General features: G+C 52.8%; 1 protein-coding gene across 5 annotated transcripts in view; it reads left to right on the forward strand.

Moving 5' to 3' along the window:
* Positions 1–19,962, forward strand: part of SH3RF3 (SH3 domain containing ring finger 3) — a 508,325-nt gene extending 488,363 nt beyond the window's left edge. For 4 of the 5 annotated variants that reach the window (XM_075563366.1, XM_075563369.1, XM_075563364.1 and 1 more), the window contains 2 exons: positions 2,860–3,188; positions 16,408–19,962. In XM_075563366.1, coding sequence (XP_075419481.1) covers positions 2,860–3,188; positions 16,408–16,576 — 498 coding nt within the window. In that variant the 3' untranslated portion in view covers positions 16,577–19,962. The remainder of the gene's footprint in view (positions 1–2,859; positions 3,189–16,407) is intronic. The other variant, XM_075563365.1, reaches the window with a different exon arrangement.
* Positions 19,963–27,793: the final 7,831 nt, after the last annotated feature.

The raw sequence follows: 27,793 nt of genomic DNA on the forward strand, positions 1-27,793 counted from the left end.
GAATGAGTGGCTTTAGGCTCTGCTCTCTAGTTCTCCCAAGAAGCAAACGGCACTGAAGACAGCCCTACCACCTTCCTCAGGTGTCTAGAGAGAGCACTGCCCTCAGCCTGCAGAGGTGGCTCAGCCAGGTATCAGCTCCGCCTTGCCTGTGAGCTGGAGCCCTTCACCCCAGAGAGCCATTGCAGACTGTTCGCGGATTCCCCTGAGAGTGTGTGTTTGCAAGCCCACGCCTACACGAAGCACAGGATGATTTGCAGTTCGGCGGTAGTCCGCTTCCCCGTGCTATTTCACTAGGCACTAGATGCTGAATGAGAGGCTCTGGTGGGGCGCTGGGTAAGCCCTAGGAGCCACTCCATGGCAGAAAGATGCGGCTGCCTCTTCCTGGGGAATTGTGCAACGGGAGGACCCCGTGTAAGACTATCGTGCATCTAAATTGTCTCCGTGGTAGTGAGTTGGGTTGGGTGTAGAATGTTTAACATTTGATGGCATCTAGCTCATTTAACATGCACTCCAGCAATGTAGTGGGTATATAACTGCCAGCATGGGGCTCTGAAGGCATGGAGCAGGCTCACACGTCCGTAGAACAGCCTCCCTGATGCCCACTCCGGATGCCTTTCCCTAGTCGCTTCCCTAAGGTTTGCTGATCATTGTGCTAAGGAGCACATGTGGAGGCCCCAGCCTCATGTGGGGAACTCCCCAAGGCAGCCTCTGAGCCAGCTGTGTAGAGCCCCCTAGTGGCAGAAGTCATCCTCGGTGTCAAAACTGGGGTGAACCAAGCAAGTCCCCCACTGGGCTTTCCCCAGCCAGCCCTTCCTCACCATGCATCTCATTGACAACATTTTCTATCCTTTCCATGAACATCTGTGGATGGGGTAGGGAAGAAGATGTGGGTTTATCCATACTTAAAATGCTAATGATTTATACCTATCCCAACACATTTGCATTTTAAAGTGACAACACCAGCACTAACTCCTCCCGACAGAGTTCTAGTCCTGAGTGCTAATCCGAGTGCCAGGCAGTAGTGGCTGGTTAGAGACCGGCCGAAACTCAGTGCCATCCAGTCGATGCTGACTCATTTGCATCGGGCTGCTAACCGCACGGCCAGCAGTTCGAAACCACTAGCCGTGCCTCGGGAGAAAGATGAGGCTTTCTACCCCAATAAACAGTTGCAATCTTGGACACTCCCAGGGACAGTTCTACCCTGTCCTATAGGGTCACTAGGAAAGAGAGCGGCCGGAGGAAGAACTCTTCCATCCATCCACCTGGGCCCAAAGCAGACTCCGCCGTAGCCACCTAGTGGCTGACCCCGTGGCTACCGTGTAAGCCTCTGTACTCACTATTTATGACCCATGCCTCTGCCACTTTTACAGAGCAGTTGGGTTGTAGTTGTTTTTTTACATCCAGTCAATCCGTTGTTTTGAAAGTCCAGATTCAAGGTAAGCATGTCGTTCTTTTGTTTGTTTGTTTGTTTTAGCAAGTTGTTCTTAAATCACCTCCTTGCACGTGCTCAATCTCATGTCCTTTCACCCTTACATAAACATGTACCTTCCCCTATGCACACACACCTACATGCACACGCGTGGCCCAGCCTCAGCTGAGCGTGGTAGGTTTCACTTCACGCATGGACCTTCCTCAGACTGCCAGTTGGACAGCATTTTAAGTGCCTCCCCTGCAGGTTTCCCCAGGCCACTGCTGAGGGAGGCAAAAGGAAGGAAGCCCTGTTCGACACTCGTGATGGAGGGAGACCAAAACACACAGCTGTCATGGCAGACACACCAGGTGGCCCTGCTAACCGAGAGCCCCTTCCCATGTCACTTTTCTTGCTGTCATGGACCCAGCCTGGTTGCTCAGCCCCATCAGCTAGTATTTATTGAGGTCCCGCAGAACTGCTGTGTAAGTTCCAACTGTCACCCTTTAGATTCATAGTCAAGCACTCACCCATCGTATCCCCCAGACTCCCTATGTGCGCACCCACATGCACATGCATTGCACACACATGAGTGCGCAGAACTTCCTCTATCGTGCAAGTCATTCTGTGCAGAAGAGAGCTTCCACAAAATGCGCCCCAGGGTTTACAATGAAACTTCCATTTGGGACTCCATAATACTTGGCCCTATTGACCCAGGGGTGGAGAGGCGGCTATCTCAGGAAGTTTACTGTCAGATAAGTAAGCTTGGCCAAGCTGCAGAGCCGTTCGCTTGTCTCGATTTCAAGTGTGTGACGTTAACAGGGCGTGTACACAGGCTCGCTGGGATGCACTGGGCAGTGGGAGTGTTTGGTAAAGCGCAAACTAGAGCCTTCAAGCCCAAAAGCAGCAGGAGAAGCGGGCTCAAGCCAGGCTTCTCAAAGGAGGGACAATGTGAAGGGTATTCCTGGGAAGAGGGAGGATCCCACCCACAGCATAGCTCCAACTCCAGGGAAACCCTGGTCAGGAACAAGGAGCCAGGAGCGGAGGCGCCTCTTCTCTCTGACAGAATCCACATAGAAAGACGAGGCCAGGTGATCCAACCCACCTGGTCTGTGGCTCAGCCAAATGAAGGCCCTAGACCAGAACAAGATGGAGAGAGGGATGCTGGGTCATCCAGAGAAATGGCAGCCCAGCCTCCGTTCCTGGGAGTCACCCACTTCTCCAGACGAAGGCCCTCTTGGATCTGTGAGGTGGGGGCAGTGGGGGCAAGGAAGAAAAGCAAGAACTGGAAATAGCTCGGACTTTGATCTTGGTTTTACTCCTCGAGCTGGCTCCACGTGATTGTGTTGACAGCTCTCTGATGGGATGATACCTACCTACCTCTTCTCACTAACAAGCAAGGAACAGAGGCGTCTTAACCCATGTGGCTTCCATTCTGTGTGTCTTTCCAGAAGGAGAAGAAGAGCGGGCTGCTGAAACTTCTGGCAGGAGCGTCGACCAAGAAGAAGTCACGGTCCCCGCCGTCTATCTCTCCGACCCACGACCCCCAAGTGGACGCCTCCCTCCAGGGCGCCGTGGGACCCGAAGTGTCCTCCCTGTCCAGCCATGGGAGAGCAGGCTCCTGCCCCATAGAGAGCGAGATGCAGGGCGCCATGGGAATGGAGCCCCTGCACAGGAAGACCGGCTCCTTGGATCTGAACTTCTCCTTGTCCCCTTCGAGGCAAGTGCCTCTTTCCATGGCTGCTATCCACCCCGAGCCCAAGCCATTGTCCAGAGAGAGGTAAGGTGGGGAGGGGAGCTGGGCGCCCACACCCTGTGCGCTGGTGGTGAGGGAGGCCACCTCTGGAGGCCAGAGACAGTGGGTGTGGAGCCGTGGAGCCGTCCTGAAGATTAGAATTCCCGGCCGCCACGCACCAGCCCAGGCTCTCCCGGTGATCCTGAGTGTGGACAGGAAGCAAGCATCTGGGTACAGTGAGTGTGGGACATGGAGCGGATGTTGCTCTCCGAGTTCATCTGCCTTTCGGGGTGGGGCGAGTCTCTGAGCTACTGAGCCCACGCCACAAGCCATCAGAGAGTGATGGAGACTTGTGCTCCCATAAGTTCGGGCACCCCTAGAGTGAGCCCCGCAGGCTGTGCCCCCAGCTTCTCTGGAACCTCCTTCCACGCTGACATCTGAGAATTGTGCAACATGTCTCAAAGATAACCCAGGTGACAAGGTGGTCCCATGCTTGGCTGAGCTAACCCAAAGGTCAGAGGTTCTAACCCATCAGCAGGTCCAGAGGAAAAGATACAGCTACCGGCACCAGCGAGACAGTTCTACTCTGTCCTACAGGGTGTCTACAAGTCGGATCCCACTTGATCGCCCACAACAAACTCAAAATCGGCTTTAAGAGGGCTTGGTCCATCAGGGTGAACCATAGGAAATTGTTGATAGGCACTCATTTTTTACCTAAAATACCAATCTCATACCATTCCACCTAGGAGCCCTGGTGGCATGGAAGACACATGTTGGGCTGCTAACTGCAAGGTCAGCAGTTCCAAACCACCAGCCGCTCGCAGGAGAAAGACGGGGGCTTTTTATTCCCGTTAAGAATTACAGGCTCAGAAACCCACAGGGGCAGTTCTACCCTGTTCTAGAAGGTCACTCAACTCTACGTCAGTGAGGTTGGCTTTGGTTTGGAGAGTTTTATAGATGGGTCCCAGGGAGAGGTGACATTGCCTGCTGGGAGCCTGGACTGCCCCCAGCAGGAGCTAGCTCCCTGCTGAGCCTTGTCCTCAACAGAAGGAGCCTCGGGCTGGATTTTACAGGTGTGTGTGTGTGTGTGTGTGTGTGTGTGTGTGTGTGTTGGGGGGATGTCAATGGGTTTGTCTCCTACTCTGTATACTTACCAGCCCTAAAAGAATTCTTACATGAAGGATGGAAGGCGTTATAGAGAGAGGAAAGGCTTGTCAAGTTAGGGGGAAACCATTTTGCTCAGCCGCTTAACCTTGAAATACGGTGTAAATCAGCTGTTCTCAACCTGTGGGTCTCGATCCCTTTGGAGGTGGGCCGACCCTTTCATGGGGATCGCCTGATTCATAACAGTAGCAAAATTGGTTATGAAGTAGCAACGAAAATAATTTTATGGTTGGGGGGTCACCACAGCCTGAGGAACTGTATTAAAGGGTCAAGGCATTGGGAAGGTTGAGAACCACTGGCTTAAATAATAAAGCCATTGACCAATGCCTGAGAGAACAATTCTGTCATCTCTGTCAGTAATCCTCCCCCCCTGCTCAGTCAGACAGCCTGACAGAAAGTCCTTCCCGAAAGGAGTCTCCACTCTGCCCATTAGCGTGTGGCCACTACAACCTGAGAAGGCTGCTAGCTGCAGAGGCCCACCCCTCTCCTCTCTTGGGTGCAGGGTCCCCAACCATTTCTGTCAAGGGGCAGACAGTCAGCACGTCAGACAATGAGCATCGTTGCACCTAAGGGCTGTCCTACAGGGCCGCTATGGGACACAGCGACATCCCTGGCACAGCGACTCCACCGGCAGCCCAACAATCTGCCCAACAGTGAGCGAGCCAGCCCCAATAGAGCTTTATGGATTAGACACAAATTTAAATGCCAGGTGGTTTGCTCCTGGCGTGCGATATTATGCAACTCTTGCTTTCATTTCTTTATTGAAAACTGTCAGGACTCTTAGCTCTCGGAGATACTCTCAGAGATGCAATGGACCCCACAGGCTGTCCCGCGACAGCCCCTGGTCTAGATGAAGGGAGAAAGCGAGCGGAGATGTCTGCTCCCGTGAACATGGGCAGCCGTGGGGCCCATTTCTCCTCTGTCCTCCAGCAGGGTTGCTATGAGTCAGAAGTGGCCCGTGGCAGTGAGCTCGGTTGGCTGTGGCTCTAAGTGACTGGTTTAGAGCTGAGTCCGATGGAAGGGATTGGACTCCTGGGCCCCGGTGCCCTGCAGACATCTCTCTGCAGGCCCTGGAGGAGCAGGCCAGGGGCCAGCAGTTATGGACTTGTGATCGACTATCAGTCAAAGTATATTTCTGTATTTACACCTACTCTTGGAATAATAAACCAAACTCACTGCCATCCTATCATCTCCAACTCCCGACGACTCTACAGGACAGAGTAGAACTGCCCCAGTGGGTCTCCCAGATGGTAGCTCTTCACAGAAGTAGAAAGCCTCATCTTTGTCCCACAGAGCAGCAGGTGCTTTCGAACTGTTGACCTTTCAGATGGAAGCCCAGTGCATAACCACTACCTCACCAGGGCGGCTCCTCGTGGAATAATAGCTAACACTGATCCCATGTTCTGTGCCGTGGTGAAACTCAGACCACTCGGCCCTCGATGTGGATTCCGGATACACCCTGCATACAGCTTAGTCGCTGCCCTCGCTGTGGGCCTACTATTCTTTAAGTCGTCTCTGGCTCTTCTCTCATGGAATCCTCCCAAGGACCCTGTGAGCTCAATAGCCTTCTTATCCCCATTTTATGGATGAGGAAGCTGAGGTGAGTAAAAGGGCTCAGTAACGTGCTCAAGGTCACACTGAGAGTAGCAGAGCCAGGGTTTAAGCCAAGGGCAGTCTGACCGCAATGCCAAGCTCTTAGTCACGGAAGCCACGTGATCAGCATCCATCCACAGAAGGGTCCCTGTGTCTCCGATTTATACACAGCATAGAAAATGCCCGTTTCTGTTCAGATATCGTTGCATCTGGATCCTCCGTAACGAATTACTACCCCACCGCCTGCCGTGTTCACTTTGGACGTGTTCTCAGAAGAGACCCGTCGCTGGAGGAGATGGTGTTTGTAAAGCGGAGGGGCTTTGATGAAGAGGAAGGCCCTCAACAAGATGATGGCCACCGTGGCTGCCACAGTGGTTCAGACCTCAGAACAGTCGTGAGGGTGGCACAGGACCAGGTGGTGTTTCGGTCTCTTGTCCGCAGGGTCCTTATGAGTCATACCTGACTCGACAGCTCCTAACAGCAAGCACTGCCTGCCCGGCATACAGCTCTCTTCTGAGCCCCATCACGGCACCACCAACCGCAGAAAAATGCCTGGGCCGGAACCAGCTCCTCGGCCGTCAGTAACTACACGATGCACTCATGTGCTCGTCGACAGCCATCGCTCTCCTCCACTTCCTTGCCCCCAGGACGTCCTTCAACTTTCCAGGGACTATGGGTGCCCAGAACCTTCCTCCTCCCTGAAGCCAACCTCTCGCTGCCTGGCCTTCTGAATGTAAGTCCCAGTCACTGCTCCCTGGGGCACACAGAGTCCAGCTGGCTGATGAGAATGATAGAGGTCTACATACTTGAAAGCCTCTCTCCTGTGTCACCCGCGTTTCGGTCACTCCAGATTCTTCAAAGGCATGACTTCTGCAACCAACAGTGTCTTAAAAGACCCAGTGCTAAAAAAAAAAAAAAAAAAAAAGTCCAGAAATCTATGAGCAGCTAGAAAAGTCCCACACTGCCTTCCCTCCCCGCCTGTTCTGTCTAATCAGGGTGTCACTGTACTCAGAAGAGCCTCAAGCTACCCGGGAGCTCTTGGCACCTTCTTACTCTCTAAGCACGCACCACAGAGCTTCATTAGCGAACAGAGTTTTCCAGGAAAAATTAAAAACTGCCTCTAACCAAACAACTTCCTAATGAGGCAGGAGAAAAACTTCCATCTCCCCTCAACCTTTGCAGCCCGTAAGGCCACTTAGTGTGCCAGGGAGCTCGGGATGGTTGGAGCTGAGGAGCTCAGGAGGGAAATGCTTCCGCCTCAGACAACTCGGGGACCGCTCCAGGAAGCCTCCGACTGTGGCCTCGAAGCCGTGTGAAGACAACGCCCACGAGCTTGGGCAGCTGTGATTCCCCCACTTGGCAGAGGCGAGCAGCCCTGCGGGTGGAGCCCCTGCACAGGCACCAACTTGCCAAATGTCTACGGAGTACCCACTGTGTGCGCGCCCCGCTCGAAGATGACAGCAATGGGGGAAGCGATGGAGGAACGCCGTCAAGGGCTGTCAAGACCAAGGTCCTCACCAACAATGCCTCAGAGGGAGGCCACTCTCCCCTGGGAGGGACGGCCCGGTTCTGCGGCAGCAATATTCAAGGCTGTATTTGCCGAGTCTCCCAGGTCTAAACTCCCACGGGGCTTGCCTGGTGGGTGGGTGTATCTCTTGAGGCTACTCTGTTCGTTGCTCCCCAAGAAAGGAAGTTTAGCTTGAAGGGGCTGCAGAAACGTGCCATTAGGGAGGCCATTCCTTGGGGAGCTCCTGCCAGCAGGATCTAGTCCTCAGCCTACAAGTTTAAAATCACTCCCTGGCAAGTAGTCTGTCTCACAGAAGTAGACGCGCATGGACCAAGCCCCAAGCCTGATGGAGAAAACCAAAGTGCCGATCAGGAATCCTTCCAATGGGACTTGACGCTTGGGCCATCTCCGGAACACACTCTTGTCCTGTGGATAATCTGTGTGGGAAGTCAAACTTTATAAAGTAGAACTCGTAACGAGGTAGTGTAAAAACTCAAAGACGAAACACTGCCATCGAGTCATCTCTGACTGCCAGTGAACCTACAGGACAGAGTAGAACTGCCCCTTTGAGTTTCCAAGACTCTTAACTAGTTTAGAGAAAAGAAAGCCTCATCTTTCTCCCACAGAGCGGCTGGTAGTTTTGCAAGTACTGATCTTGCAGTTAACAGCCCACTATGTAACCCCTATGCCACCAGGGTTCCTCCAGTAAGGAGATATGGCTTATAAAGAACATACATGCCGTCATCATTTTGATTCCAGCTCAGAGCAAGTCCATGGCATCTTCCTGACTGCCATCTCTATGGATTGCCAGGCCTTTCTTTCACAGCACCTGAGGTGGGTTCAAACTACCAATCTTTGGGTTTGCAGTGAAGCACAATCTGTTTGCAGCCCCATCCCCCAGGGACCGTAGCTGTGGGATGTGAGTGCATGGGGTTTCAAGTGAGTGATACCCCTGTCTTCCTGGGAGAGACCCACCAACCCTGGACTGACCTCATGCTGGGCTGCTTCCTTGCCTTCCCATGCCTCCTGACAAAATCCACGGATTGACAATACTGTGAAGTGCCTGGGAGCAGAGACACATGTCAGTTCTCAGCCTTTCACCTCAAGCAAGCTTCTTCCTTCCTTTGAGTAGCACATACTTGACACAGGGGTAACATGGCCTAAGGAAGCCTCAATTAATTCATGGAAAATCACGAGTGTACAGTAACTGTTATTACTTACCAGCCCTCTGCTGCTGCCCGGCCAGGCTGTAGCCTGGATGAGACACGGCTTCCCAATGGAATAACTGCAAGATGGCCCTTGTTATCCTCCAAGGATGAGCTTCTCTAGTGGAGCTTGGCTGGCCTTTCTCTCACCAACTCCACTTTCCATTTTTAAATAAACTTCATAATGAGCCCCCGTGACCATCCTGGGTGTCAAGAAAATCTAGCAAGACGGTCCCTTTGAGATCCTCCAAAAGCAGTAGCCCTAACTTTCCAGGCTGCCCTCCCTGCCTTGAAGTTAACTGGCCCCAAAGACCCCTCTGGAGACCACAGCTTGGATTAGCTTGTTCCTCGAAGGCACTCTAACAAGATTCAAACAAGTGCGTTCCTGAGAGACTTGTCTGCAGCCATCCACGGATCACAGAAGCATCCTTAAACACATTTTATTTGGAATAAGCCTGCGTGTGTGTGAACTGGAAACTAAGGAGCAATGCTTTTTGACTCACCCTCATACATGCATTGATCATGTTTGCAGTAGAGTCTTGGAAATCTGCAATTTCCAAGGTCCCAAGGATCACTGGGAGAAAGACCAGGTTTTCCACTCTTGTGAAGAGTTAGTCTCAGAAGCTCCCAGGGACGGTTCAGCTTTGTCTTCTAAGTTGCTATGAGTCAGCATCAACTCGATGGCAGTGAGTTTGGCCTTATGTGGGCAGCGTCAGACTCTATACGAGCCACATTCCACCCACCCACTTGGAGCACCCTGTCCTCTTCAGCATTCGATCCAGGACTTCGCAAAGCCAACCACGTGGAGGGCCAGCAAACACACAGAGCTTATTGCACTACGTAGTGATAAGAATTTATTTCCATTTCAGCTATTTGGATTCGTTGGGCTTTCCCTTGGAAAACCAACCCTAACTGACCTGGCCTGCATTGCCCTCAGCAGGGCAAAGTCACCCGCCGGTTCTCGACAGCACCCTCACCGCACAGGGGACGCTGGAGTCCTCATCGCCCCACAGAACCCTTCCTGCCTGCAGTGGCTAATCGTCATTCCTTTCAGGCCGCGGGAAGAGGAACGTAGAATCTTGGGGATCATCTGGACCCACATGTTAAACGCTGGTCTCGTATAAATTCACCATGCACCCATCTAGGCTCATTCAATCAGGGAATCACTCAGAGGCACCGGATTACTCCCCCCACCGCCTCCCACCCCCCATCACAAACTGCATTTTTAAAGCTGCTTCTTTGTGCCGCATCTGGCAGTTGAGGCAAAAGCCACGACTTGTGTTCAGAGTCTGAGAAATCTCACCCTCTGCCCCCCCCCCTTGGAGAAGAGAGGAGGCAGCCGGTGCAGGTGTTTGGAGAAGGCTTGGCAGGCGGCAGAGGGCTGGCTCTCTCTCTCTCTCTCTCTCTCTCTCTCTCTCTCTCTCTCTCTCTCTCTCTCTCTCTCTCGTCTCACAGACAGGCAGGCCCTGAGCTTTATGTCCCAGCTGTGTGGACACAGCTTCAGGGTCCAGCGGAAACCGCTGAGCTGGGAGAGCGGAGATGCTGGTGAGGGAGCCACTGCGTCTGTGAGTTGCCCTGCCATCAGGCCCCATCACACCGTTTGCTGCAGCCCCCCGGCCATCTGCTTTCCTCCAAGGAACGGCCAGCAGGTTGCAGGTTGCAGACGCTGGACTGGGAGGAGGCAGGAGTCACGCTCCCCATCCTCTCCCCAACAGCATTTCCTAGAAGCTGAGGCGGTAGGAGAGGCTTGCCAGGGCCTAGCGTGCCCCAAGTAAAAGGAACCCGGCTTTGTCACAGCATGTCCAAGGCGGTTAGACTCGGGGCCACCCTGTAGAGGCCCAGGGCCCACGCTAGCCCTTCTCTCCCCCTAGGAGGAGGCACTCTGCAATGTGAGAGGTCACACCCACAGAGGTAGCTTACCTGCCTGAAAGGAATTGAGGCTGGGGGCCTCTGTGCCACCTTGACTGAGGGTCAGCTCACCAACCGAGGGCTGGACCAGGGTCTTCTCAGCCAGTGAGTCTTTCAAGCTCGAAACTCAAAAAGACTTTCAAGCTCGAAACTCAAGTCGATGGCAAATCAGTCACCCTATAGGTCAGAGTAGGGCTGCCCGTGTAGGTTTCCGAGACTAAACATCTTTGGAAGAGTAGAAAACCTCATCTTTCTCCTGCCAGATGGCTGGTAGTTCCGAACTGCTGACCTTGTGGTTTTCAGCTCAGGGCATAAGCCACTACACCACCAGGGATCCCAAGCCCCACTTACTCCAAAATCATGACTCATTGGTCCTAAGACAGGGGTGGGGGTAATAGGCACTCCCAGGTCTGGTGTGAAGGTTCAAAACCAAAGATAGCAAACTCACTGCCACTGAGTCTGTTCTGACTCAAAGTGACCCTGTAGGGTGGGCTAGGCCTGCAGGGCAGTAGGTTTCGGGGACTTTAACCCTTTACGGGAATAGAAAGCCAAGGAGTGGCTGGTGGTTTCAAACTGCTGACCTTGTGATTAGGAGCCCAATGTATAACTCCGTCAAGGCTCTTCTGTGAAATTTTAAAGGGGATTCAGAAGTTCATGGAAAATTTCCATGCTCTTTTAATACCACTTTTCCACACACTTTTTGAAGCCTCCTTATATAAAGTCTTCCCACCCAGAGTGTTCCTGCTAAGCCCTCGATTCTCAGGTACCGCTGGTGTGCAAGCACTCATCCACAGAACTTGTGGGAAATGCCTGCCTGACCCCGGTGCTGTGGGCCCTGGTGGCATAGTGTGTTTGACATGGGCTGCTAACCATAACGTCAGCAGTTCAAACCCACAAGTCACTCCAAGGGAGAAAGATGAGGCTTTCTGCTCCCTTTAGGGCAGCAATGAGTCAGGATCAGCCCGATGGCAGTGCGGTTTCCATTTCTCCCTATTCCCCAGGGGAGTTGTCAAGTTGGGTTACAATGGAGTTAAGCAACCTGACTCCGGGATCCTGTCATTTAGCATCCTTTCAAGAAATGCTGACTTAGGGGCCCTCTCAATGTCATTCGTTTATCATTTCCTGCTTTCTAAGACCCAAATTCTCATAGCAAACTCACTGAAGACCCCACAGGTCAGTGCTGCCTGGGTGACCCAGACGGTTTGCACCAGGGACTCTAGGTGGGGCTGTGGCCGACAGGGTGGAGCAGCGGGCTCTGTGGATGAAAGACCCGAGTGGGAGAAGTCTCCCTCGCCCCTCAGCCTGGACAGGCCAGCACTTCAGCTGGGAACAGCCAGGCTAAAGACAGGACAAGAGCAGGTTGCTTCTTCTCGTGGATCCAGGTCCAGTCCAGGCTACGACTCAGGGAAGGAGGCTGCTGAGGTCTTCTCCCACAGCATGTGCAAACTGGCAGGAAGCCTTGGCCTCCCCCAAGGTCAGAGGGTTTCTTCAGTTCTCCTAGGAAGCCGGGGGGAGAGAAGAGGGAAGATAGGGAGCCACTGAGTGAAGAGAGAGCTGGGAAGCCCACCTGGGGACTGCTGCTGCTGCACGTTGTTGCTGTCTCTTAGTGACCCCGTGTGACTGAGCAGGACTCCCCACCACCATCCCCACACACATGCTGTGGGAAGCAGATCCCCAGACCTTCCTCACACAGAGCCCCTGGAGGCTGGAGTCACCAACCTTTTTGTTAACCACCAAGCACTTCATCATTGGCACCCCCTGGCAATGAACACATCTCCATATGGTGACGTTGTCCTGCGGGGACCAGCAATCAGTGCTCATGGAAGCAGCAGTCAAGAGATCAAAGGACGCCTTGCCTTGGGTCAATCTGCTACACAAGACCTCTTCAACATGTAGAGGAGCGTGGATGCTACTTTGAGGACCAAGGTGCACCTGATCCAAGCTGGGGCGTTTTCAGTTGCCTCATCTGTGTGTGAAAGTTGGACATCGAATGGGGAAGATGCCTTGGAATTGTGATGCAGGAGAAGAATACTGATAGTATCATGGACCGCCAAAAGGCACCCAAATCTGTCTTGGAAGAACAGTCAGAATGCCCCTTAGCGGCAAGAAGCTGAGACTCTGTCTCATGTAGTTTGGACATGTCAGGAGAGACCAGTCCTTGGGGAAGGGTAGCATGCTTAGTAAAGTGGGCGGGGCGACCAAAAAGAGGAAGGCCTTCAACAAGACGGATTCACGCAGGGGCTGCATCAGTGGGCTCTAGCGCACCAACAGTTGTGAGGATGGCACAGGACCGGGCAGTGGTTTTGTCCTGAACCAACTCGGTGGCACCTAACAACCATGTACCACAGCCATTCAGCTGTCCCCTACCTTGTCTGCAGGCCTGAGGGCCAGGGCGCAGCCAGAGGGGCATCCTCTGGGTACCCTGTTAGGCTCAGTCCCCACCTTTCAGTGGGCAGACCTTGCTCCCCGACCCGCTAGTGCCCCCGCGTCCTCGGGCCCTAAGCGCTGGACGCTGCAGGACAGATGACAGCATGATGAACTACTCTCAGCTGCTCTGCCTGCTGTGCACATTTCAGCTCCTGGGACTTGCCTTTGCCCACAGCCAGATTGATTAGCCGAGGAGCAGGATGATGGATGGACCGCTGTGGACTGGGCCCATCAGTGACACGCAGCCAGCCAGGCCAGCTGGGCCAGGAGGCACAACTATTTACAAGGAGGAGGATGGTGGGCCTTCGGGGTTAGCCAAATCAGCCACCAAGTGTCCAAACGCCTTCCTCATCCCCTACCATCCCTGTCACCTCCACCCCCCAACACAAGTTTCGGGCCCCGGGCTGGCACCCACTGCGCCATCTCCTACCCTCTAGCCTTCCTGCCTTCGTGTATTCAACAGTGAAGTCACCCAACAGCCATTTGCTGAGCAATTGTGGCATGCCAGGCACTGTGCTAGATGCTGATGGTAACGCAAGAGGCAAAACATGCAGCAGTTCCCGCGGGCATGGGCCTGCGCCCCAGTGTTCAGAGACAGACGATATATGAAAGTCAGAGACAGAGGACCCAGCATGCTGGACGCAGGTCCCCGGGGCAAGGCGGGTAGACATTAAAGTCGCCTGATAAGGGGACAGAGTGCTCCCTCCAGGCAGAGGGAACACTCATTGCACCCACCCTGGGGTGGGGCCACCTTGGGTGCCCAAGGCCTGGCTCGGAGCCCACACGCTGGAGTGAGCAGGCAAAGCCTAACTGGAGAGGTTGCTAGAGTGGCCACGGGGGGCTCAGGCCCCCGGTTCCTGGCCTTGACATTTGTCCTGGGAGTTACAGGCGACCACTGGGGAGCTTTGAGCAGAGGAAGGACAGAACGTGACTTGTCAGCAAATCCCTCTGACCCTTGAGTTGAGAACAGACTGAAGTGGCGTCAACTGTGGTGACCCAGGGGGGCTCGGGCTGTGGGTCCCAATTTGGAAGTCATCAATACGAGTGGTATTTCAAGCCGTGAGGTCGGAAGCGCTCGCCCGGAGAGGGCAGGTCGATAGGGATCTGGGCTGATGCTCATTTTAAGCACCTCGTGGAGCCGTTCCCTTGTCAGCTGGGTGCAGGAGCATCCAGCACAGTCATGGGCTGCGGGGCCGGGCTCAGGGCCGGGCTGGGGCTGGGCTGGGCTGACGGCTGCCTTGGTGAACCATGTCTCTGTGGCGAGAGGAGTTCCCTCGGGGACAGCCCTTTAAATAATTTCCACCGAGTGAGGTCTGACTCATAGGCCTACTTCTGTGAGACTGCAGGGGTCTCTGAAAAGCTCTTGGAAATTCTCCATTAGCTTTCTCACTCCACTGTCCCACACGCTTTTGGAAGTCCCCCCATCGAGCCGTGTGGCATCCCAGTCTGAAGGAGTGGAGGCCGCAGAAGCTGCGGTGCTCGAACCAGAGACCACGAGACCGTGAGGCAGGGCAGCGAATGGGCACAAGGCAGAGGCCATGTGGACCAAGAGTCAGGACCACAGAGAGACTTGGCTAATGACTGAGGAGAGGCACCGCTGTGGACCAAAGACTCCATCCTTCATGCCTTCTGATCCTGGCTTGTGGTCACCTGTGAACTTGATAAACCCCTCCAATTGTGAAAAGGAGGGAGGGAGGGAAGGAAGGAAAGGCACTCCTTCGAGAAGGTTTACTCGCCTTTAGTCTTCACCAAATCAGGCCACCGGGCCTTCTTCCACAGCCCTGCTGTGGGGGTTTCAACCATCAGCCTTAGGCTGGTCTCAAAAAAAAAAAACAAACCCACTGCCATGGAGTCAATTCTGACTCATAACGGACACTCTGGGACAGGGTAGACCTGACCCTGTGGGTCCAAGGCTTAACTGTTTGAGAGGAGAAAGGGTAGACCTGATGCTGTGGGTCCCCAGATTGTAACTGTTCCGGGAGTAGAAAACCCCATCTTTCTCCCGAGGAGCAGCTGGTGGCTTACAACCCCTGTCCTTGTAGTTAGCAGCCCACTACCCAACCGGGGCTCCTTTTTAGGCTGGCAACTGGGTTAGCACCTTGGGGGGGTGGTCTAGTAGAAGGCTGGATCCGCGCGGCCTGCCCGGGGCCAGCCCTGTGTGGCCGGTGAACTGGTGGGTGCCCACCAGCTTTCATACCTGGCTGCAGCCACTGCCCCCTGCTGGTCCAGCCACCCCTGCGCAGGCTATGAGTGCCTGGCCCAGTGTCTCATGATCCTGGGAGCTAGCTATGTGTGCAGAGAGCTCCCCGACATATCCTGCCGGCCGCAGGTCCTGCATTAACCACTCAGGGCCAGCAACACCCCAAAATCACGCGTGGGCAGAGGCACGTCTTCACACTTGTAACTCTGGGTCAGATGCTGATGCAAAAGTTGGTCTGATCAGGGACACTTCCAGAGGCCAGGGGGTTCAGGGAGGGGCCGAGGTTCTGTGGGAGGGGGAGCAGGAGAAATCATGCAAATGAGATGCATGAAAGGCTGAACCCCATGGACCGCCTGGGGCCAGTCCAGGTGCTAGGAGACCACAGTTTATAATGTTGGGAGCGTATTTACAATATGTCGGCTATTCTGAAACAACAACACCAAAAAAGAACCTTCACGCAGCACGTGGCCGCCCAGCCCCCTCAGGAGGTAGGCAGGACAGAAGACCAAGTAAGCAGTGCTCAGGGAGGACGGAGCAGATAGCCCAAACAGTAGGACAAAACTGAGGGCACCGTGGCCGCATGTCCTGACTCCTCCTCCATTGTCCTTGCCGGAGGGGGTGGGTGAAGGGCACCCCACTGCTGGGGAGACCACAGCCTGAGGGCAGGGAGAATGAGTGGCTGAACTCTGCCTGCGAGGTTGTGCTGGCTGCACTGAGGGGTGAGGAGGGGGTTTCATCAAGAAGGTGGGTGTTCCAGCTGCACAGATGGGTACCTGAGATGATTCCCCAGGTGAGTGTGTGTGTGTGTGTGTGTGTGTGTATGTGTGTGTGTGTGTGTGTGTTTGAGAGAGAGAGACGGGGGGGGATTCTTAAAATTAGAGGGGGTAAAAAAAACTATCATTAAATGAATTTCAAATCTTTGAACCAAACTAATCCCACTGCTATCAAGGGGACTCCGCCTCCTACACTCCCCACAGGACAGGGTAGAATGCTCCTCAGGGTTTCTAGGCTGTCCATCCTTATGGGAGTAGGCAGCCTCATTCTTCTCCCCAAAAGGGTGGCAGGTAGGTTCGAACTATTGGCCTGGCGGTAAACAGGTCCATGCATACTTCACTGCGCCACATGGGCCCGTCCAGCTCTCCTCTCCCCACCCAACAATGACACAAACCCGGGAGGGGGGCAGCTCTATTCCTCAGTCTCAGGCTCACCTGTGGCTTCTGGTTCCTCCTTCTCTGCCCTCCCCCCCGCACCTCCCCCCAGGTACCGCGTGGTGGTGTCCTACCCCCCTCAGAGCGAGGCGGAGATCGAGCTGAAGGAGGGCGACATCGTCTTCGTGCACAAGAAGCGGGAGGACGGCTGGTACAAGGGGACCCTGCAGAGGAACGGCCGCACTGGCCTCTTCCCAGGCAGCTTCGTGGAGAGCTTCTGAGGCCCGGCCCTCTGCTGGCACCCCTGCTCACCGAGGATGGAGACTTTCCCCCAGAAGCTCCTGGCACAGGAGAGAGGGGCGCACAACCCCCTGGAGCAGCCTCGTGGGCAGAAGGGCACCACCTTCCTGTAATGGGGAGGGGGCATGGGGCGAGGCTTCCTCCAGGGCAGGGGGCTAGGGGGGTTGTTAGGGTAGTGCCTTCTACCTGATACAGCCCCCAACCTCGAGCACCCCCATGTTGGGGTGGTTCCTCAACGATGTACCAACTCCCCCTCCGTGTGCATTGTCAAGAAGCCCTCTTTTTAAAAGGAGGAGAGGAGAAGAGACGAGAGCAGATGTCATTGCTGTAACTTATTGCTGCGCTGTGGTGTCCTGGTTTGCTGCCTATGCAAGATGGGGTTGAAGGTTCTGGGGGCGTTGGCACCTTCGGGCTGGGGCTGGGAGGTTGGGGAGTGGGCCCGAGAGCTCGCAGAATGTCTTACTTGGCCGACCCTGGGGTTCCAGAGGAAGTCGGAGTTGCTAGGTCCCTCTCTATATATACCTCAATAAGCCGCCCGAGGCTGTTCAGCCGGGTGTGCCCGAAGAAGAGGTGCTCCGCCACAAGGGTGCTGCCTGGCCTGCTTGGCTTGGGGAGCCAGCCACATGGCTCTTTGGGGGCTGGGGCCACAGCCCCCACTTGGCTTCATCTCCTGCCAATATTAGAAGCAACGGCATTTTGGTTCGGTCACCACCACCGCCCTTCCCCATCGCTCACCTTTCTTACCACCTTACCTTGCTCATGTAAAGCTGTTCGATTTTATATCTTTCCAATAGGTCCTGCATTGCCTCTTTTTCCATACATCTGGTGCTGCCTTTTTTGTAAACACTAGGACTTGGTTGAGCTTGAAAGGGGGTGGGGGTGGGGGGCCGTCTGAGGCGACATCAAACGGGCAGAATTTTTATATTTACCATATGAATTTTGGAGTAAGGCCGAGAAGCCCACGTCCTCAATAGTAAAAAGGTTGGCTCGTGCCCCGTGGGGTAAGAGAGAAGCCATTTGGGGGCAGGCGGGGAGGGAAGTGAGAGTTGGGAAAGAGCCAACTTCTTTAAGCGCTTACCCGAACCCCATGCTCTGTCTAGACAGCGACCTTAGGAGTCAAGCGTTGGAGCCACTGCTAGGAAGGGCCACTGTCGCTGCCTTGCACGTGGCTGTAAGGAGAGCACGTGCAGGTCCACCTGGCCCGCGAAGGCAGGCTCCTCTGCCTTTGTCGGGGCAGGCAGAGAGGATGACAGCAATTAGCGGGACCCCACGGTGGCTTCTTGCTGGAGCCATGTACAGTCTGTACCACGGTTCAGATTCACCACCTGGTGAAGTTTCTGCTTCTGTTTGGTTTTTTTGGGGGTTTTGTTTTGTTTTGTTTTGTTTTTTTAAAGGACTAAATGCTCCCATACCAGGCCATGCAAACCTTCATCCGCTAGAGACTTTAAAGAAAAATCAAGAGGAGCCAGGCGATTCAAGACACCCTTGCGGTGGGGCTGGGAGAATGAGGCTCAATGGTCTAACTCCAAGAGGAGTTGGGTGAGGGGGGAGAGGAGGAAAGGGCAGCTTTGACAGGGAGCTCTTCCACCACGTGGCGTGGAAGGAAATGTCTCCTTGGTATAGCGGCTCTCTTCCCACAATCACTGACGGGGGCAACTGCAGTATCAAGGGATCCACAGCTTACCGTGTGAACCGGCGCCAAGGCCCCGTTTGTAACTCCGCTCCCTACCTCCCTAAGCCGCTCGGACTGAGATGAAGCTGAATAAATTAGCCTTTGGAAACCCCACAGTCGCCCTGGTTCGCAGGGAGGGGACACAGCACATTCCTGAAGCACAGTCTCTTACCCGGCAGGGGCCCTCTGAATCACAGAATGCTTCTTTTCAGAGTTGTTATTCTGGGACGCGAATTGGCGACATGTGACTGCCAGGTGGCTACCATGCTCACAAGAGCGTGTTTGGAGAACGGCTCATTTTCTCATTCCAGATGAAAATAGATTTAAGAAATGTGTTTGAAACAAAGAAGAAATGTCTGGTTTTTGCAGAGGGCGCCCTGTGCGCCGCGTCCATCCGAACCACAGCTACGCACTCGCCACGGCGGCGCCAAATCAGTTGCCCAACACGCGCAAGACTGCGTGTCCCTCAAGCCACATCATCACCAAGAACAGGCACGAATTAGCACAAGGACTGGCCCGCTTGTTCTCCAGGAAAGCCAGAATTATCTCAGGTTCCCAGATAACAAGGAAAATCTGCTCAGAATGGACTCATTGGGACTCATTTCTCTTCTAGCTGCTGTTCAGGACATGGTGGCACTGTGTGTCCAGCCTGTGCTTGACAGAGTAGAGCAACTCCATTGGGTCTCCAGTACTACACACTTTGTGGGAACAAATCACCAGGTCTTTCTGCCACCGAGCCTCGGGGTGGGTTCACCCCATAACCTGTTGGTTAGCAGCTGATTACTCAACCAGTGCATACCGGGAAATGTAGCCCAAGGTCTAACCGGGCTGTGAGGAAAGGCAGGAGGCCAGAGGCACCTGAACATCCCATGGCCTTCCTGGGGGGGAGGGGGGAGGTCAAGAGTACCCCTGTCTTTGGCAGACCCCACTCGGTTCCGTCTCTTAGCAGAGTCAGAGGGTGGCTGGCTGTTGTGCCCGCCTGGGGAGGGAGAAGAAAAGCCCACAGCCGCACAGTTCTCTGAAGTCTGGGTTCGCCTTCCTCTCTGGGTTCCCCGGGAGCCAAGGCCAAGTTTTCAGAGAGCAGGAGAAAGACACAAGGTGCGTGTTGGAAAAGACACGCTAAGAACCAAGCTTCACGAAGACTGGACGTCTGCAAAGAGCAGGAGCCCAACTACTCTTCTTCTTCGGGCATCTTGCCCGCAAGGACTGTTTGGCTGTTAAGATGAACCTATACCTTTGCTTGACACCCATCAGGCCCAAACTCACCCAACAAGTCCGTGGGAGTCGTTGCGTAGCCTCTTGGCACCTAAGGTGCTTTGCTTTCAGAGCAGAAGGATTGGAGACAGTGGGCACCCAGATCACAGACAGCAGCACCAGCAGCAGCAGGCAGGTGTCCCTAGATGGCATATGTTGAGTGAAGGGCTTGATGGGAGGCAGGGGAGATGGGGTGCAAGCACTTACCAGGGCAAAGGGTACTCACCTGGACATCTGATGTGACGATTACTCGTGTGCCCCCCAAGCTCAGCGGAGTGACTGAGAAATTCATTGTATGTTTGCACAGTTGCACAAACAAACACACAAATGTTTTTTTGTCGAACACAAACGTCCATGTGTGGTTTTGGAAGAATTGACCGTGATGACAAAACTATGATGCCTGTGTTTCTGAGTCTTTAAATAAAAATGAACGTGGAGAGAGCTTATGTCAGAGGACTTTCTTTCCTGACTGTGGATGCAAGTGGATGGGGGAGCAGAGACTGTAAGGGCCTGAGGTGAAATGGCCAGCCCCGAGTTGGAAAAGCAATCTAAATAGCCCCAATTGGGGCAGGCACGACACTCATTTACGATGGCCAACTCCAGGAGTTGGTTTGAGGGTGTGAAATGTAGATACGAGGGGGTAACCCCCCAAAATGAAATTTTTTCAACACTATGTATTTAAATTTTTTTCTCAAAACTACCTTATCACCTTCAAAGTACTCTCCATTACACTTAATACGTTTGTCGAATCTGCCATTCCATTCTTGGAAACATTTTTCAAACTTGTCTGTTTGGAGGGCTGGCAGCACCTCCCCCCATTTTTTTTCTTCACCTCTTCTATGTCATCAAATCACTGTTCTTTCTTATCCTTCTGCATTCATAAAAACAAAAAGGAGTCACATGCAGTGAAGTCAGGTGAGTGAGGGGCATGGGGCAAGAGAGGCATGTTGTTTTGTGCCTAAAACTGACACCCTGAGATGACTATGTGAGCAGGTCCACTGTCATGGTGACAAAACCAGTCCCCATCTGCCACCAATCAGGCCCTTTTGATCACACACTGCTATGCTATCTCTTCAGAACCTCTAAATAAAAAGCTTGATTAATAGTCTCACCTGGTGGAACGAACGCCAAATGCACTGAGTGGACATTTGTGTCCCTTCAGGAAGTTTGTCCTTTCGACAAACAAGGCTTGTCATCAACTGACACCTCAGCTTTTGGGAAATGAGAAAGGCACTCATACACTTGAGTTTTTCACATAGCACTGTTCTTGTCTGCTGTGTTCAACACCACAATGGTTTCTGCAGCATTTTTCCAGAGCAGGAAGCAAAATTTCACAGCCACATGCTGTTCCCTTAAATTGGCCATTACAAAAAATGAAGCTTGAGGGAAACTGCTTTTATGACAAAATTCACTGTGACCAGAGAGAACCTTCCCAGGGGACGCCACTGGGTGCACTTAGAGCAAGTGCTCACTGCTTGCCTAATGGGAAAATGTGTACTACGTAAGCTCCACCTAGCAGAGGTTTTTTCTTCCAGTTTTGGGGGGATTCCCCTCTATACCTCCTGCCTTAGTGGGTTTCTCATGGGGGAGAACATCGCATTTCTGTCAGGGCAGGTGGACTGTCTGGGAGAGCTGGAAGGTCTGAGCCAGCAGGTAATACTGTATCAATGACATACTGAGTCCATGTGGAAGGTCCACGTGCTGGGCCTTTGAGAATGGAGCCACAGGAGTGTATCAATAACCGGGGCTCTGAGGATCTCTAAGGGCTCATGTCAAGTCCCTGTGTAAAGTAAACCAGGAGTGCTGGCGCTGACCTCTTAGGGACCACCCTGGCTCTGGCTCTTGGGTGCCAGAGTCATGAGAAGTTTGTACAGTGAGGCACAGGTGGAGGGTGCTTGGAATCCCACCAATAGGTCAAGGGATGGATCTTGGCCCCCATAAAGTTGGGTCTGTCTCAAAACACCTAGGACAGTCTGACAGGGGTGCTCTGGCTGCCTTAAAGAGACCATGATATTCCCTGAAGTGGGATTCCTCTCCTTGTCCTCAGAGTCAAGAGGGGAAAAGCAATCCAAACTCATTGCCATTAAGTCAGTCTGCACTCAGTGCCCCCATAGGGCAGAGTAGAACTGCCCCTTTGAGTTCCAGAGGCTACTGCTGACCTGTGGTTAGTGGCCCAACGCATAACCTACTAAGTAAGCGCTCAGGCTGCCTCATAGTTGACAGGGTGCCAATATTGTTTGACATTTCCCTTTTCTTTTAGACTGGTAGGAGGTTTCAAAAAGAGTCACTTTAATATCCTGTCGAAATAAAAAACCGAACCAAACTCACACCTGAGTCGATGCTGACGGAGAGACCCATAGGGCAGGATAGAACTGTGCATGAGTTTCCAAGACTGTAACTCTTTACAGGAGTAGAAAGCCCGTCTTTCTCCTGTGGAGTGGCTGGTAGTTTTGAACTGCTGACCTTGTGGTTACAGCCCAATGTGTAACCACTAAGCTGCCAGGGCTCTTTGTAAAAATAAATTTGTACAAAATCAAATAACAAAATATGGCTCGTGTGTTGGGCTGAGTTCCCTAGCGAAGCACAACTAGGGATGTGTGTGTTTGCAAGTGTGTGTGCACGTGCACGTGCACACACACACACAAAGGAAAAGTTTTACATCATGAAAATGGCCCGCACTGTTGTAGAAGCTGTTGAGTCCAGTCTAGTTCAAGTCTGTGGGTCAGATGTTAAGCTGGGGACTTTTCCTGACTGTAGTTCTGCCAGGTCTGAGGATCCAGGAAGCAGGAAGATGAACTAGGAGATAGGAAGACCACATGGCATGTTCTTGGAGGCAACGGCAGATGAATCCAAGATCAGCAGGCCATATGGCGGGCTGCCAAGAGGTCCCAGGGCCAGCAGACAATATGATGAGTCGAGCCAAGCGCAGGATCCAGACCAACAAGAAGGAAAGAAGTCTTCCAAACTGAATCTGCCTCAATAAGAGTAGGCCACACCCCCTGGGAATTTTCCACTCAATTGTATCAGGGCTGGGACCTGATGAAGGGGGAGTACTGCGTCCTAACCTTCCCCCAACTGCTCGGATGGTCACAGATTTCATCCCAGAGTGGATCATATGTATGTTAGATCACATCACTTGGAGGCCTCCATTGCCAAACTACTGAGAACGCTGGCCCAGCCAGATTGACACAAAACCTAATGATCAGTGTTAGTGTATGGGTAAGGTGTCCCATACTACAGTAAATAAGCACATACCCCCTGGTTGGGGCATCATAACAAGCCTGCCTGGAAAACACTCTCATGATTCTTACTAGATAAGCAGGCTAGCAGAGGTTCAATCCGTTGCCCAAGGCCACATAGCCCAGTGACTTCACTCAATGGAGCACACCGTGGCTCAAGCAACCCATGTCTGCTGTATATCCAACTTCAGTTCTACCCTTCCGACTTCTTCAGCTCATGCTAATCATAAATTGCTCTGCAGAAATAAGAGGTCAAGCATGAGAACATGGGAAAAGGAGGCCCGGTGCCCATCCAACTCCGTCAGAAGGGTACCCTGGGAAGTTCTGTCTCCTGATTATAGAGATGGGCTCAGCAACCCTTTGGGGCCTGGTGCCATTACACATTCAAATCATTGTCTTGTTCCGAAGCTTTGCTCAATAAACAAAGACGAGTAACTTGCCTTGCTTGGTTCACAGCCTCGGGAAAAGGTACTCCAGCAAGGATAGCTCGGCTCTTCCGCCTGCCTAGCAGAGACGCGCCTCCGCATTCATCGGTGAACTGGCCCATTGGCTGAGAGCTCAGTCCTGGGTTTTGTGACCAGGAGTTGGCCTCTCTGCCTCTAGTGGACATTGACAGGGTGGCAAGTCTGAGTCCAGGGGCCATTTGATCTTCAGGAGATCCCTTGAGGTTTCTTCATGAAGAGTCACAGGGTGTCCCTGGGTGAACAGAGACAAGCGGGAGCTGCCAGCCACTGCTGTGAGCACACTCAACTGGCTGGGTGAAATGGGTGAGTCTCAGGGGAGTCCGTCACCTCGATAGCATCTGGGAGAGTTCACAGGAAAGAAAGCCATGCTCACCTAAGAACCACGTGGGGCTCCACCTGTGCTTTTTAGAGGCATTGGGAGTACAGGTTAAGATTTGGGGGGAATGTCCCTCAGAAGGGTCACAAGGAAGGGACAAGCCAGCCAGGGTACAGTATAGCACCCACAAGACACACAACATTCCTCTAGCTCTTTAACTCTTCCTTCCCCTCCCCTGCACTATCATGACCCCAGTTCTCCCTTATAAATCTGGCCAGACTGGAGCATGGGCACAGGTACAGAGAAGAGCGCTCGACACTTGGAATCCAGGGCAGATGAACCCCTCAGGAACAGTACTGGGAGTAGTGATGCCATAAGGGTAGGAAGAAGGTGGGTGGAGAGGGGGGAGAAGGGGACCTGATGGCAACAGTAGACATTTAACCACCACCCCCAGGGGCATGAACAGAAACGTGAGTGAAGGCAGACAGTGGACCATGTAAGAAACGATAATTTATGAAGGGGCCCAAGGGTGGGAGAGTGGGGTGAGAGGGAAAAAAGAGGAGCTGATACCAAGGGCTCAAGTAGAAAGAAAATGTTTTGAAAATGATCATGGAGACGTATGCACAAATGTGCTTGACACAATTCATGTAAGGATTGTTATGCGAGCTGTAAGAGCACCAAGCCCACAGTACAATGATTTATTTAAAATTTTTTTAAAAAGAATGTCAAGTAGAGTGAATAGAAGCTTCTTCCAAATAATTGAGTTCCCTATTGTTTCCACCTATATTATCTCATCCAGTCCGCAGACCTTCCCTGCCATGTGTGGTTATCATTCCCACCTAACAGATTAAAGCATCTGAGACGTCAAGACGTTGTATCCTCAGCTCCAAATTAAGTGACCAGTAAGGAATCATGCCAAGACTTCTGACTTCAAGTGCCGGACAATGCCTTCGCAAACGTAAAAAAACAACCCCTCTCACAGCGAGCCCTCAATTGTAAGCAGTCACAGCCTCGGGAGGTGGGTGCTCTGTCGTGTGGAGCCGAGGCACCACACGGTCCTATCGCTGGTGTGAGGCCACACACAACCTAATACTTGCTGTGAGTCGACCACACCACAGAGAATCTGGCATAGAAGAAACAGGGAGGACCAGGGGCTGACTGCTCAGGACAGTGCCCGTCTTGAGTGCCAGTGGGGAGAGCCTGCTCTGTCGCACAGTCAAGGGGAATCCATTGCTGGTTATTGGCTGGGGAGTTGCAGGCTCTGAGCTGTACTTAAGGGAAGACAAGCTGGCCTCTCTGTGACCATAAGAAAATACACTGAAGAGGGGAAGAAGGTCTAGATCATCTGTAACGTTTCTTCCTATGCTGGATTCTTGCTAACATAAAGTTTATTCGTCCTGTTTAGACGCTAAAAGGAGCAGTAGAGTCACTGCCTATCAGCACCCCTCAGAAAATGCTTTATCTGATCAGAGAAAGCAGCTGAACCCCCTGAGTCTCTCCTGACCCAAGCTGGCTTCAGCTCCCTCCTCATTTCTGTGGATCGTATCAAAATCCTTACTGATTTGAACATCCTGTTCGTCTGGGTCACCTGGAGGAATAATCCAGCGACACGCCTCTATGTACGAGAAGTGACTTTATCTCAAGAAGCAACTTGACATTAAGATGGCACCCCAGCCTAGTCCTGCTCAAGTGTGTAGGTCCAGTGCTGACCAGGGCCCCCTGCAAACGCTGAAGTGGGAAGCGGGGAGGTCACGAGCCGGTGGGTGCAGAGTTGTGTGGATCCGAGGTCGCTGGAAACATGACAGTGCACAGACAGCTCTCACAATCAAACGGGGTCCACATGGGGCCACCACTGGTGGCAGACATGGCCTCCCAGCAAAGATGAAGACCAAGGGCAAGACAGAGGGGAAGTTCCCAGTTTCTCCCTTTTAACAAGGCCACACCCCCAGGAAGGCAACATGAGGCTGTGACCTGACTGACAGCTTGGACTCCACCCCTACACGTAGTTCACACAGGGTCAAGTTGACATAAAATCTAAATTCCACAAATGTATTACGGAGATTCTCCTCTGATTTCCTCGTCATGCTACCTTTGGAGTTATTCATTGAATTCCTCTAGGAATGCCCAGGAAGGAGCGCATCATAGGCCTGCGAGCTGTGCGTCCTCTGTCTGATTCAGGTTAGAGGCCCACGACTGGTCTCAGCATGCTGATGCTTATCTCAGCTCTTTTTGCTGTGTTTCCAGCATCAGAATTGGTCAGTTTTTCATCTGTCCATATTAAATGAGCATCTTTGTTTGCTACATTCTTGCTCTAGTTTCTTGATTTCTCTCTGGGTGAAAATCCTGTGCTCTCCTGTGCTACCCACAAGATCAATTGGTGTGCTAAAGAGAAAATTCCAGCCACACAAGAAAGTTGTGGCAGGTTATCATTAGTCAAGAGCCTTGCATTTGAAAGTGTCAGAAACCCAATTGGAATAAGGAAGATGGGGAGGTTTTGACTCAAGAAGCTGAAAAGCTGAGGGCTGTCAACCGGGACATTTGAAAATGATACCTGTATTTGGGGTCTTCACTTTGAAGGGCACTCAGCATGCTGTTGGGAAGAATTGGGGATGCCGAGCATTCTGGAAAGCATGGTGAAGGATGTCGTCCCCCAGATGCCAAGTGTCTCCGTTCAGAAACCCACATGTTGGGATAATCCCCTCAGGGTAACTAGATTCAGGCATTCATATAATATTCTGAGGTATGAGCTTATCCACATGCTTGCTTTGCTGCCCTGCACATTGGCTCCCTTGTCAGCAAGCTCAGTGCCACATCCCAGCAACAGGGTCACCACGCAGGTTGAACGTGAAATCCCCACGCCCTAGACTTTCTGTGCAAAGGGGTGTCTCTTTCTCAACAGTGCTGATCAGAATCCTAGGGTTGGTTCTTATTGGTTGGTCACATGCCCCCCTCCCTGACTCAATCATGAAGGCGCGAGGACAGATATATTCTGAAGAGCAATACCGTCTCTGAGCTGGATGTGTTGTCAGCCCTACCCAAAGAACAAGAACGTAAACCGCGAGGGAGAGAGCCTCCCCAAAGTGACGTTCATTGGGGGGGAAAGAGGAAATCCTCACTGAGCAGGAAAAAAATTTAAAAACTGGAAATGTCCACTCCACAGGGGGGCCTTCTTCCTGCAAGACACGTCCCTCACTCCCACACAAGGGTTTCCTTTTGAGAGGACAGATCATCATCATCATGAGGTAGAGTGCTGGATCTAAAACAGTTCCATGGGAAATATGGGCAGATCTGAACACCATTTTATGAATGCGGAAAAGAAGTCCTAGGGTGGAAGAGGCCATTTTCATGGATGTTCTCAACCTGAGGCCAGATGAAAGCCTGGATGAGACAGAGGGGCCAATGGAGGCCATGAAGAATTCATGCTCCCTGGACGGCCCGGTTTCCGTCATCCCTTGATGAGCAGCCATGGACCCAACACTCACTCTGTGCCAGGCACTGGGCTGGACCCTAGAGACGGAGTGGAAAGGATACACACAGTCTCTCTCCCTCTGCCCTCACCTATAGCTTATCCGATCTGGAGAGGGTACCGAACACTGAACAAGTATTGGCAAATATGGGGGGGGTATGCAAAACCAACAAGGACTTTGGAGCCATACGTCGCAAGGGTCAAGGTCACCCAAGGGCAAGTCTCCACGCTGCTTCTTGGCCGGTCCCTTTTAGGCTGATGCTCATGAGCAATGGATGAGCCCATCCCATCAAGGTCATTTCAAGACATTTGCTCTACATCTGTGTGCTGCTCCATCTCGGCCACTTGTAATCACCATTCAACAAAATACTTCCCAAAGCTCCCCTGGAGCAGGCACTAGCATCTCAGAGACGAACTCAGGCAAATGATCTTGCCGGGGTGGGGGGGTACCAGCTGTGCTGGAGCCTCCCAGAGAGCAGGTAGTGTTTTACTGCAGGGTCTGATGGCCCCGCAAGTAATGACTAGGGTGCAGAGTGCCAGAGAGACCAGAAGCAGGTCATCTAGCTTGGGGAGAGGGGTAAAAGGGGATTGCAGCAGAGTTTGCCTGTCATAACTGACCCCTGCGGTAGGAATGCAAAGAGAGTGGGAAGGTGTTCTTGGTAAAGAAAAGACTATGCAATAAACTAGAGGCTTGAGAAGCCATGGTGTGTTTAAGGAACTGACAGAAGTCAGGGCCCCCGTTGGAAAGGGAGGGAAGGGAGGGGCTGGAAGGGAAGGAAAAGGGAAA

Source organism: Tenrec ecaudatus, chromosome 11, assembly GCF_050624435.1.
Source record: "Tenrec ecaudatus isolate mTenEca1 chromosome 11, mTenEca1.hap1, whole genome shotgun sequence".
Classification (NCBI taxonomy): Eukaryota; Metazoa; Chordata; class Mammalia; order Afrosoricida; family Tenrecidae; genus Tenrec; species Tenrec ecaudatus.